Source organism: Melospiza melodia, chromosome 14 (genome assembly GCF_035770615.1).
Source record: "Melospiza melodia melodia isolate bMelMel2 chromosome 14, bMelMel2.pri, whole genome shotgun sequence".
NCBI lineage: Eukaryota > Metazoa > Chordata > Aves > Passeriformes > Passerellidae > Melospiza > Melospiza melodia.
Genome location: NC_086207.1, coordinates 13,944,665 through 13,957,323, shown reverse-complemented (window position 1 = coordinate 13,957,323; position 12,659 = coordinate 13,944,665). Strand labels below are relative to the sequence as shown.

Below are 12,659 nucleotides of genomic sequence, written 5' to 3'. Positions count from 1 at the left end.
GGGTCAGCCCCTGCAGTCCCTCCTGGTGTAGCTTGCTCTGATTTCTGCACTTTAACTCCTTCAGTACCAACTGTGGCTTTGCTCAGCTGTGCTTAGGGTGATTCTTGTGCAAAATCCCTCTCCCTCCTGTGCCTTTGCTGGGCAACCACGGCCTCTCCAGCCCTCTGTGCCCTCTCTTGTCTTTCCCTCACACCTCCTTGGGCTGGCAGCCTGATCGATATCATTTTTGACCTGCTGCTGGGAGGATGTGCGGCTGCACTGCTGCTTTCTGGGCTGCATGAAATACAACTGTTTCATCATGGAAAACTCTCCCTGTGGGCTCTCAGCGCTGTTTGCTGGGCTCAGCTTCTGGCAGTCCATCTTGCATTCTCTTGCAGCACCTAAACATGTCAAATTTCTGTAACAAAGTTTCCCTCGGTCAGGAAGGTCTGGAAAACTGATCCACAGCAGCCCATGGCAATTCGGTAACCTCATATGTGGCACCAGTGAAGGTAACGGTGTGTGAAATACTGAAAAGCCAAATCCATTTAGATAGACATGTTCAAAGGGAATGTGAGGTGTGAACAGCGTGCCTTTGCTCACAGGGAGTGTGAAGTATCTTCTGCCAGGACTCAGCAGCACTTTAAGAATAGTTGTGAAATTAAACATAAATACCATGGTCCTGTGGTCCAGGCTCCCGGAATGGCACCTATTTTTGGAGGTGGTGAGCAGCAGGCTGTAAGGCTCAGTCCACTGCCTTTAAGCCTTTAGGTAAACCTGACATTGCAAGAAAGCAAAACCTCCAGGGATGTGGTTTCACAGACATTTAAACTGTTCTCATTTCGGGCTGTTGTCCAAAAGGGCATCCTGGTTCCCCTGTGCTTCCTGTGTATCACTGGCTCGGTCAGCAGGATGATCTGACCCAAAATCAAGCCTGCAGCAAGGATGTTAAATTTTCCGTCCGGATGAGGCCATGGGACTGTGGGGCTGACTGAGTTTTGGTGCCCTCTGAGGAGGTTCAGGGAGCTCCCTGTGCATTTTGGCACTCCTGGCTCACAGAAAGCCACTCGTGACACCTTGCCTGGAGCTTGGCACAAGGGAGACGGAGATGCCAGTAACATTTCAGAGCAGCAGCTTGTTGAGAAGCTTTCAGGCATCATTTAATAAGCAACCAAAGGTCTTAGCAGTAGGACACCCGTGTAGTCAGCATCCTCCTCCCCTCCAGCTGTTTATTTTCTACCCTTGAAATGTCCTGCAACCCCCACCTTGTGCTGTGCCATCACCAGCATCTGTGTTGCCTCTCAGCAGAGCTGATCTGCTGGAATAATGCTGCTGCTGCTGCTGGCACGGGCTGGCAGGCAGCTCTGCAGCTGGGCTCTTGTGGGGTGTGGAACCAAGGCTGCCTGCTTCTGGGTTAGTCCCTGCACTTTGAAACAGAGAGAAGTTAATTTACTTCAGGCTGCTATTGGGGTGATTCTGTCTTTGTACTTCCAGTGATGTTTGCTGCAAGGGGAAGAAATAAGGGTGGGTTTTATGCATTCTAAAACAGCTGGTCTGGCTTTGTGGGAGATGGTGTCGACATTATTTGATAACCCTCTCTCATGTTTTCATGGCTGGTGAATGACAAAAGGGAGAAATGACTCTTCCCACCCTTTTAGTGATATGTTTTTCTTCCCAGGAACTATCCTAGCATATAAAATGAAACAAGAGCCCTCAGATAGCATCAATAGCTATAGCTGGCCTAAGTGTGCTATTTTATGGCAATGTCTTGTTTTTTCTCTGGAGAAAAGAAAATGTACCCCATTAAGTGCTCATGTTACAAGTCTGCACCCCAGGGGATAAATATTTCAAATATTAATGCTGAGTAATTTTTAAAAGGTTCTGCATGCATTTTATTTTGAGCATTCTGCAAATTATTTAAGACTACTAAAACAAAATGCAATTTAGATCAGCTCATCCTGTGATCAGTATGTGGTGATTTTAAAATCTGCTCTACCCAACAGCACGGTTGTGCAGCTGATCAGGCATTGGTACAGTTGGGAAATTGGAATCTGGTGGTAGCTGTGGATCTGCAGGTAGACAAGATGTACAATTTACATAAACAGCGGAGTGAGGGGAGTGCTCTCAATATCCTTTCACTCCAATACAGTCACATGCATTGCAAATGAGTTACTCTTTTGGAAAAAGAGCTCAAACCTGACTTGCATTGAAGTTCTCAGCTATTAACATCAGTGGAGCCAGGGACTCCAGCCAGAACTTCTGTGATTTCCTTGATATCCCTCTTAGTACATCACTCTAACTTTTCCATATGTGTTCTCTGATTTATAACACAGCAATACTTTATTTCACTGTTGTAAAATTTTTTCATACACTCAGCCCTGCCAAAAGCTTCATATGTTATTGATTAAACAAATTCCCACTGTTCCAAGGATCTCGGCTGCTCTGAGTCTGGTGGTAACTTTAGTGGAATGATGAGTGCACTGGTCGATTGTACAGGAGGTGGGGAGATACAAGGCACCAGCACTTACTGCTGCTGATCAATAAACTCACCTTCAATTCGCAAAGTGGAGCTGCTTTTTCCACCGGTCAGTGCCACATCTCTCCTGAGATGGGCTGAGCTTGTCCATCAGCTGCAAAGTGCTGGTGGCTCAGGGTCATTTGTGGGGGAGATAACGATGATGTTTGATTTTAGTAATGTTGGGAGAAGGATTAACAAGAGCTTCATTTCGACTCCTTCACAGGCAATTACCAACAGCTGCTGCTAGAGAAGGGGTGTGATGATTAACACAGTGACCTTTGCAAGGATTGACTTCCCTTCTTGGAGGGATTCCTTTTGGATGGACTTGTGAGCCATTAGCACTAAGCACAGAGCAGGATCCGTGGGGGCTATGGGTTTTTGTGGAACAAGGTCTCTGTTTCACTATTAACTTAATTACGTTATAATAGAAAGGGTTTTCCTGTTGGACTGCGACGCGTTTGCTCTGCTTCAGGGTTTTCTGCTTCTGTAAAGCTCCAGAGCTGGAGACATGGTCCTGCAACTCCAGCCATCAGCTGTTCCTTTGGGGTTGTTTTGGTTCATGAGATTTTACTCACTGGCTTTGCTGCTTGTTGTGAGAATGAGGTGAAAGGGAGAGAAATGCAGTTCTGAGGGTTTGGTGAGAGCCAAGCAAATCCGATTTGTGCTTTTCCTGCATTGTGATGGTTCACAGTTCAGCATGACAAGTGGCATGGCCCATGGCATGGTAAGTGCCTGGGCCCCAGGGATGCTCAGAGGAGGCTGCTGCAGGTTCCTGCATGTTCATGTTCAGAGCAGGAGAACAACACCCTCTCCTCTGCCAGGCTGTTCCTGCTGCCCTTTGGTGCATCCAAGATCATTTTCCATGCCCGTGCCATGTAAGGAAAGTGCATCAGTCAAATGCATCTCCTTTTAATCCAAACACTGGTTTGCTTGGTAGGATTGACCACATGTACAAGCTCCCAGCTTTTCCCATTCCCCTTTTCCCCCCTTCCTTTCCACCCCTTGCCCAGGTTTGGCTGTGTAATGTCCTCACTTAAAAATCCTGTCGAGCTGCAATTATTTCGAGGTTTAATGACTCATGATTTCTATAATGTTTTATTTTGTTCACTTTCAGCATGTTTTTATTCCCCAGTCAAATAAAGGCTATTAAAAAACTCACCAAGTACAAAGCCTTCACTTTCCATTTGAGAGAAAAATGCTTCGAAAGCTGTATTGGTGCTGCACAGGTAAATAATTAGATTGCTAATGAATTAGCTTTGCTTTGAAGACAAAAGCTTCAGTGCTCCTAATTAGGTTGTGAGGAGAGACATAGAAATGCATGATCTTTCTCCCAAGGAAAAGGGGAGAAAAGGGGGTTTCCAACCCAGCTGAGACCAGGGACCACTGGTGGGACAGTGTTTTACCTGACCTTGGCCTCAGCACCTTCCAGCTCTTTGATATTGTTTAAATTCCTCAGTGAATTCAGAGAAATAATACACTTTGTCTGTGCAACACATTTCCTTTTCAGTTTCAAATTAATATTTGAATGGAATGGTTACTTAGTGCTATGTTTTGAAACAGGGAGAGTGGAAGCCTGTGGTATATTTTCATTATATCACTCTATTATTTATACTTTCCATAATAAGCCCTATTACCATGCCTATCCTAAGATGAATTATGTCATGTATTTTTTCTTTCCTCACAGAGCAGGATTTTTTCCCCAGGCCTTTGATCATTCTTATCACCCTCTCAAAAGCCCCTTTTAAGTCTGTATTAATACTCTTTTTCAGATGAGGCGAAAACTATTGTGGGATTAGGCAGCATCATTTTAATAATGTTATAATCTTCATACTATTATTCCCCATTCTGTTCACTAACCACACTAACATCTTGTTTGCCTCCCTCCCTATCCCCCCTTTTTTCCCTGGATTGCTGCAGATTGGGCTGCAGACACCAATGCAGTGGTTTCCTCCCTAGTTAATATTGCTAATTAAGAACCATGTGAAAAATACCTTGATTCTCCCCCAGTTAAAGTGCATGTATCAATTTTGGTGTCACATTTGGTTGACTTCTCCTGATGATTTGCTCCTTTTCTGGCTTTGATGAGCTTATCTCCATGTCCACTCTGTATTTGGCTACTTCACAGATTCATCTTCTTCCCCAGATCCTCACTAAATCTATTAGCTAGTGAGTTTAATACAAATCCTTATGGCTTCCTCTGGATAGTTAACCTTTTGTTATGATGAAAATTCACTGTTTAATCCCATTTTTTTTCTCTTTAGATCAATGGCAGCATTTGCCCTCTTCCCCTTTCCTCCTTAGCTTTTTTGCAGCAAAATGAATTGCCATCTGATTTCTTCATCTCATAAATCCCTTGAATGGGTTGATAAAACCCCAGGACAAATCAGAAGGACTGGTTCCTTTGTCAGAAGCTGATGGTGGTTTATACCTGCGGGGAATTTCCTGTCCTGCCAGTGCTTTTGTTTGGCAGGTGAAGCCCAGGGGATTCAGGAGCCCTTTGTATCCTTCCCTGTGATTCACCCACAGAGCAGCGCTGCAGGAGGAGATCCCAAACCTGCTCTGCAGGTACCCAGGAGCAGTCTGACAGCTTCTGCTGCCTCCTCTGCCCTGATCCAAGGCATTTTAGGCAGAAGTGGTGGGCATTGCTGTTTACATTCCTAATTTCTGAGTTTCTACATCTGTGCTTTGGTGTCTGCATCCCCCCTGGGGAGCCTTTGGATTTGGGCACAAGCACCCCTGTGACTTGCTCTCCTCCTTGGAATGGGGAATTGGAATGCTCACCATCTGTGTTGTGTTTTCAGCATCCCCATAATGGGAAATCTACTCCTCTCCATCTCTGAAAACTTACAACTTAGGGCTTTAGAAGCAAAACAAAAAGTTTATTTTTTGAAATATCTGTGTGCATGTTGTCTGAACTGACTCTCCAATGCAAACAGTAGCTCATACTTTGCAATAACAAGGCACAGGGGATATGAATTTTCCTCTCTCCTTCTGATGACGTATGTGCTGAGACAACATTAAACTCCAGCAAGATGTGCACCAGAAATATGATCAACACCTACTGCTGCAAAAAAAATAGTGACTTGAAGGTGCCTGTGTTCCCTGGGGAGGGACCGTCGGTGGAGAGATGCATTGCATTTCTGTCTCATTACTCGGAGCTGCTGAAGGTTGAAATGCTGTTAAATATACCACAGGCTCTTATTAAATGGCCATATTAAAGAAAACAACACCAGACTGGAGCTGGGGAAAGCTCTTGCTTTATTTGAGGATCATTTTTTCAGACAGGCTGACTTTTAATAAGCCTCTTGCCCTGGCTGATGAGTTCTCTCAGCGTGACTCTGATGCCGTGGGATGCTCAGACCCAGCAGCCAACCCAGGGGCAGCACAGGAGCCCTCCACTGACTGTGGTGGGTCTTTCCTGCTGCCATCACCCACCTGGGCAGCCAGTGCCTTTAGCTGGGTGTGGAGGGTGGGTGTTGGTTTTTCTGAGATGCTTCAGAACAGCTCTGCATCCACTCAGGACAGTTCTTGAGCACAGGCTCCAAGTTGGAGCATAGTGGTGGCACTGAGGGGTGCATTGGGGTGGTGGGGGCATCAAAATACATTATTCAGCCCCAGTTCAGGATACATGCTGTAGGTACTGACTGAACTGTAAGACAGAGTAAATAAAGGGCAGAGGGTGAACACAAGGAACTAAACCTTAGCTGGTTTTTGACAGCTGTTTTGACCACCAGTGCCCATTATGCTCCATCCCTGGCAGTGTCTGAGGCCAGGTTGGATGGGCCTTGGAGCAGCTTGGTCTAGTGGAAAGAGTCCCTGTCCATGGCAGGGGAGTGGGATGAGATGAGCTTTAAAGTTCCTTCCAACCCAAACCATTCCATGACTCTGCTGACTGGGCCTCCCTGTAAGTGCCAGTGCCAGCAGCACCTAACCCAGCCCATTGCTCTGAGCTGGGAACACCACATGCCACCCCTCTCCTTCCCTGGTCCCTGTCCTGCCTGGAGCTCTTCACACCTGTAGCTATTTTCCCAATAATCATCAGCTTTCTAGTGGTACTAAAGATTCTACTTTCCATGTTACTTTTTGCCTTGGTGGTAACCACAAATTACAGCATAATGTAATTTTATAAACTTGAAAAAGCTTCTTTAAAAACTCTTTTTGCTTTAAATTTTTTTTTCTTTAAAAAATGATGTAAAAACTTTATAATTAAGAATCTTGGGATGTACCTATAATCAGCAGCTAGAAAATGTCTGCTTTGGCTGAGTATCCAGGTGGTTTGGGACACAGTGGAGAATTAAATGTCGCATAATGTTTACTGAATAGAGCATCCGTGTTTGCTGTGTGGTGATGGCACTGCTGAAACACACTTTCTGTGCAGATGAATCAGCCCCCAACAGGGTAATTGCAACTGCTGGAACCTTTTGGGAGCCCCCTCTGCCAGATACCACCCACTCCCCAAACTCTACCCTTGGCAGTGTTTGAATTGTTGCTCAGTGTGTCTTGGTGCTTAGCTCCTTAATGCAAATCAGGTTCTCAGTGGCTGCATACATCCCATTCTGCCAAAATATTTATGATTTTAAAAGATGGTTCTGAAACTGGGAGCAGTGACCTGCTGGCTCACAGAAGGGAAGGTGATGTGTCTCTCAGCTTTCTCATCTCTCAGGAGCACTGTTCGTGTTTCTTTAGATCTGAAGGAAAAGACCTCAATCATCATCCTGCCTTTGGTGGGGGGGTGAGGAGGGGCTGATATTTGGGGATTTTGGATGCTAAACTATCCTTTCTTACTGCTGCTTAGGAGTCCTTTGCAGGGTTTTTTTGAGGGATGATTTGGGATTTGTTTATGGTGAGTCTCTAGAGCTGGTTTCTGCTTTTTAAAGCTAGATAAGCACAGGGCAATATTTTGCTTTTAATGATATAAATAGGTTATTGTGGAGTTGCTGCAATCTCTGTGTACCTGTGTGCAAAGTGCCTCACACCTGTGTGCTGCACCAGCCACCAGATTTCCATGTAAAGCAGGACTGCTCCTTTTGTGCCTCTCACAGGCAGAATTTAATTCACCGACACGGCACAGTAACTCCTTCTATCCATTTTAATGGTCCAGTGAAATTCTGTTAGCAAAAGACCTAATGAATGTTGCGATTCAATCAGGGCAATCTAGAGTGTAATGCGTGGAGCCGTGCCAGCATTATATAAATCATTAAACATCAAAACGTAAAAAAAAAATAAAATAAAATTCCCTAATCATCATCTAACTCCAGGAGCTGCTGGGAATGGCTGGGGCTGGAGGCAGCTGGGGCCAGCATGGGTGCCTGGCTGGGGTGGGACAGTGGCTCACCAGCCTGGTTCCTGTTCTTGCCTGTTGGCATTTTTGGGTACACAGATGCTCCAGCATGGAGAGGGTTGTTTGTGGGCTCTGCAGTCCCCCCAGGCCCTTGCAAGTCCTAGAGGGGGAAGCATTTATTTCTTAAAGGGGTGCTTTAAATAAAATGAGGGAGAACAGTCATTACAGAGACGTTTTCTGTAGGCAGATGAATTTTCTGCTCCAGCTTCATTTACATTGTAAGGGAACTGCACTTCTTCTTGCTCTTTTGGCTTTGGGAGTTCGTGCAGCAGCGGTCAAAAGGTGCAGTTATGCTCTAGAAGCCAAGATTTTGTAGAGATAAACAGTTTAGAGGTTTGAGGGTTGTTTTTAGTTTTTAAACCAAGTCTCTTGAAAGTCTTCCTAATGAGAAGCAGGTCCAGCTAGCAAAGACTGTGTGTTTGCTTTTGAAAAGATTGAAATGGAGGGAAATCTCTGGTGTTAGCCGTGGGTCCACTCTGCTGGGAGAGGTTATCAGCAGAGAACAAAACCAAAAGTAATTGGAACTGAAATATGGACGTGCTTAAAATGCACTGCAGACTCTCTGGGAGGTTGGAGTGTGATTGGAAAGACGAATGCAAAATACAGAATTATAACATTCTTGACTCTGTGTGATAGTATGTATGTGTGTCTGTGTGTGTATATGGATGACTGTGTGAGATTTCAGGGTGGGGGTTTTATTGGCCCTGGTCTGATTTTATTTCTGTCTTCTGGTTTAGGATCAGATTATTTTGCTTTCACAGAAACTGAAAATTAATGTGGATGCAGTTGTCCCAGTCCTCACCTCTCCTAGCAAACATAGTTTGCACTTTAGCATCACTTGAATAAGAATGAAGACACGGAATTCTCCATAATGGAGAAATACTTTTTATTGAGAGGTTGCTGTCTTAGGTGGGTAAATCCTTTGGGGAGGCTGCAGGAGCTCAGCTCTGTGGACACCCACAGGCTCCTGGGGAGCAGCCCATATGCCCCTCCAGCCTGTGCCCATCCCTTGCATGGTGCTGCATCCCAGCTGCTGAGCAGTCACAGGATGTTCTGGCCTGGAAGGCACTCACTAAGATCATCAAGTGCAACTCCTGAAGGGCCTGTTCAAGCCATCCCTGCCTTTTTCTTCCCCAGTGGTTTGTGCTCAGCAAACCCAGCCCAGGTTCCTCAGCTAAATCACAAAGCCTGGCAGCTGTGTCCGGGCACAGCCGTGCAGGAGAGGGGTGTGGGGAGACATTGGTCAGTGAGTGATGCTCAGCTGGACACTCCTGTGGCCACTGTCCCTCAGCCTGGGGCTGCTCCCCCTCCAGGATCCCCTCTGAGAGCTCGGCAGTGGGCATGGCATGGACAGATGGTGGCTGGCACTCAGCTGTGCCCAGCGCTGCCTCCCTGCCCTGCTGAGCACTGGCTTGTATGAGGATGCCTGATTCCCACTTGGAGCCTCACAGCCAGCCTGCTTCTAAAAACAGATTGTGAGAAACCATTGTGTGCAGATATGGGCACTGGCAAGGTGAGAAATGAGTTCTTTGCTCATGTGTGCTGCAAGTTTGAGAGGGTTTTGGTCTCCCAGGACTGTCCTGCAGCCTGTCACCTAAGACTGACTTTCTTTCTTAAACCAGTATATTTTAAGCCCAAAGCAATGTGTTATCTCTCAAGAAAAAATAAGCTAAATATTTTTTTTTTTTTAGATATAGCTAGGAGTTTTTGTCTTGCAGTGCTTGAGTCTAGGGATATTTTAAGAGCTCTGTTATCTTGTGCTGGGAGGGAATACAATAAATATGTAGATAGGGAGTGCTGCTGGTTTGAAAGGTATGTAAAGGGTCTGTGCTGAACTGACACTAGCTGAAAAATTTGTTCAGCCTAATTAGCAGCAAATCACTTCTGTGTCCAACCTTGCTTGTGGAGATGGGAGGCAATCCCCCCCTCTTTATCCTCTGCTGCCCTTCGTGGGTTTTCAGAGCCCTCCCTGGCTCAGAGGTGAAGGTTTTTGTGAGGACACAGATCTGCAGCCACATGTCATTGCAGGCCAACAAGTGCAAAATTACTGGAAATTCATGGGAAACTGTACACCCATCTCAGGCTTTGTCTAGGATTGTTCAGGCTGTCATCAGAACCAGTCACGATCGATCAGCTTTTAAATTTAATGAAATTTTAATTAAAGAATGGAAAGCCTACGAAGACATCATATGACAAGAGAGCTGGAAGCAAATACAATTTCACTTCCAACCATTAACCAGAAAAGCAGCAAATGGTTGACTGCACATCACCATTGCAGTCTAAGGAAAGTACAGCTCTTGGCTTCGGCGGGCAGGTCATTAGTGACTGAATAATCAGTGACATTTCCCTTCTAAATCTGACACAAATGAAGTGCAGTGCTCTGGAAAAAGCCATTAAGTGCAAAGCCTCGCCTTTACTCTGCTCCAGGTATTGCAGAACAAGATCTAATGGCAGCCTTTAGCTGTGATTTGGCTTTGATAGCATCCACAGGATAGGAACCCCCAGGATGCCAAGAGCCAAATGCTTCCAGCCTTGCATGAGCCATCATGTTGTGCAAAAACAGAAAGTGAGACTTGTTCTTTGCTGGTGTTCCCAGATGCAGCCAGTAAAAGATACAATAGGAAAACCTATAATGTGGAATATTGGGAAGCTGAATGTAGCTGTATTCTTATGTCTGAGAGGCAGCAGCAGGTAAAGGTCTCACTCATCGTGGGAGGAGTTTTTAGAGCCTGACATCCTCCTGAGAATTCCTGTGGCAGCTCTCAAAGCTGGGTGTTAACTTGTTTTTCTGCATATTTGAAAATGTTTTTTCGAGGGGAGTGGAAAGTGAGCAGCACCGCACAGGAAAAAGGAAGGACTGGTCTTGTTTATGTCTCTGCCTTGAATTTCTCTGAATAACGTGTTGTCAGATGGACCAGTCATCAAATGGGTGTAACTTCCTCTGCTCCCTCCCCGTGTGCCGTGGCTTTGAAAATAATGTCAAAAGGTTAATAGGAGCCAGACTGCCTTGGGGGGGGGTCCCTTGTGCTGAAGGAGTGAGTGTTTAAGAAGGTTTTTCTTGGGGGAAAGACTGAATAGGGGAAACTTTTTCTAGGCAAAAGCATTACCAGTACCTGGACTGGGAAGCACTGTTGTCTTGGAAACTCTGCACTGAAGCTGGATATGTCTGATTTTCAAAATTCCTTTTACTTTTTCTTCATGGAACCCGAAATAGAAGATTTTTTTATGCAGTCAATGTATCTTTTTCAATTGCTTTGATGTATATTTAGCCCTGTGTTGTGAAGTTCCAGTGCAGTATTTTTGATCATTAACTCTCCTAGTCGTGTTTGGGTTAAGAGTCTACTATTCAGTGGATAAATCTGCTTTGGGTATAGTCTTGTGAGTTATAATCTTACTGAAAACAAATGAATAACCACAGATAAAAGTGTATTTTTAATGAGTAGTTTCATTAATAATGGGAAAAAATGTCCCGGGAAGGTTCATTAGTGGCTCACTGATTCCACTCCCAGCTGCTGTATAGTTAGTTCTGACTGAAAGCTCTTGATAGTTTTATTGCTCTGTTTACAGAGCATGGGATAAGATGTTGTTTCAAAACAAAAAGCTCTGTTACCCTAGCAGAAGGGGTTTTTTATACATTTATGATGCATCCTAAAGGTGTGTGCCCAAACACTTGAATTCATATAAGCATCCAGGCAGTTGTTGCTATGTGATTTTCTTTATCCTGATGTGTTTTGGAGAGGTTAGAGTCCCAAAATCTCTTTTGGCTGTTAAAATTTGGGGTTCTCTTCCAAATCTGGAGGAGGTGCTGTCTGCACCCTTGTCTCACTGCAGGGCAGCATAACCCCTTACCAACATCTCTCTTTCCATCACTAGGGCTGGTTGTATTTGTGTGTCCAAAGAAGGGAAAACAAGCTAGGGAAGGTTCAACCTGTAGAAAAAGATAGATTGGATATTAGGAAAAAATCCTTCAGGTGAAACCAGCCAATCATTGACACAAGGTGCCCAGGAAAGTGGTGGAATCACCATCCCTGAAGAGATGTAAAAGATGTGTAGATGTGGCACTTGGGAACGTGGTTTAGTGGTGGTCGTGGCATTGCTGGGTTAATGGTTGGACTCAATGATCTTAGAGGTTTTTTCCAGCCCAAACTGTTCTATGATTCTATTTCTACATGACCCAGAAACCCAAGCTGAAAGAGGAAAAATGGAAGTAGCTTTATTATTGAAGTTCTGAACTTAAACTCCCCTCCCCGTGACCCTGTTGCCAATGGGTGCGTGCTGGATCACAGCTCCCTAAATCCATAATTTAAGGACTGAGGAGGCAAGGGAGGTATGAGTGAAATCCTTCTGAGCACAGAGGACTGAGCTTCTCCCTCTTCCCCATCCTCAGGTGACGTTGTGGACATCTACCAGCGAGAGTTCCTGGCGCTCAGGGACCGGCTGCACACGGCCGAGCAGGAGAGCCTGAAGCGCTCCAAGGAGCTCAACCTGGTCCTGGAGGAGATCAAGAGGGCCCTGTCGGAGAAGCAGGCCCTGAGGGACATAAACCGGACCTGGAGCAGCTTATCTGGTGAATAAACAGGCCTTGAGCATCTGGGGCTGTGTTGGAGCTGTTTCTGATGAGGAGGTAGAGAGGTGTGTGTGTGCGCGGGGCTGCGGACAGGACCTGCTCTTCTCTCCCCCAGCACGAGCAAATTGTGGAGTTCAAAGAGACTTGGGAGCTCTTAAACTCCTGTTTAATTAGAGGTGCATAAGCATCATTAAACACGGATTTGCCTCTGCCGAGGATATTTGCCAATTTGCTTGCTTACAAGCTTTTTTTTC

At 45.4% G+C, this 12,659-nt stretch overlaps 1 protein-coding gene across 1 annotated transcript in view; it reads left to right on the top strand.

The window, feature by feature from the left end:
- The window catches only part of MGAT4B (alpha-1,3-mannosyl-glycoprotein 4-beta-N-acetylglucosaminyltransferase B), a 50,407-nt gene that overhangs the window by 22,698 nt on the left and 15,050 nt on the right, over window positions 1-12,659 (top strand). The window contains exon 2 of the mRNA XM_063168811.1: window positions 12,226-12,405. Within this exon, the coding sequence (XP_063024881.1) occupies window positions 12,226-12,405 (180 nt within the window). The remainder of the gene's footprint in view (window positions 1-12,225; window positions 12,406-12,659) is intronic.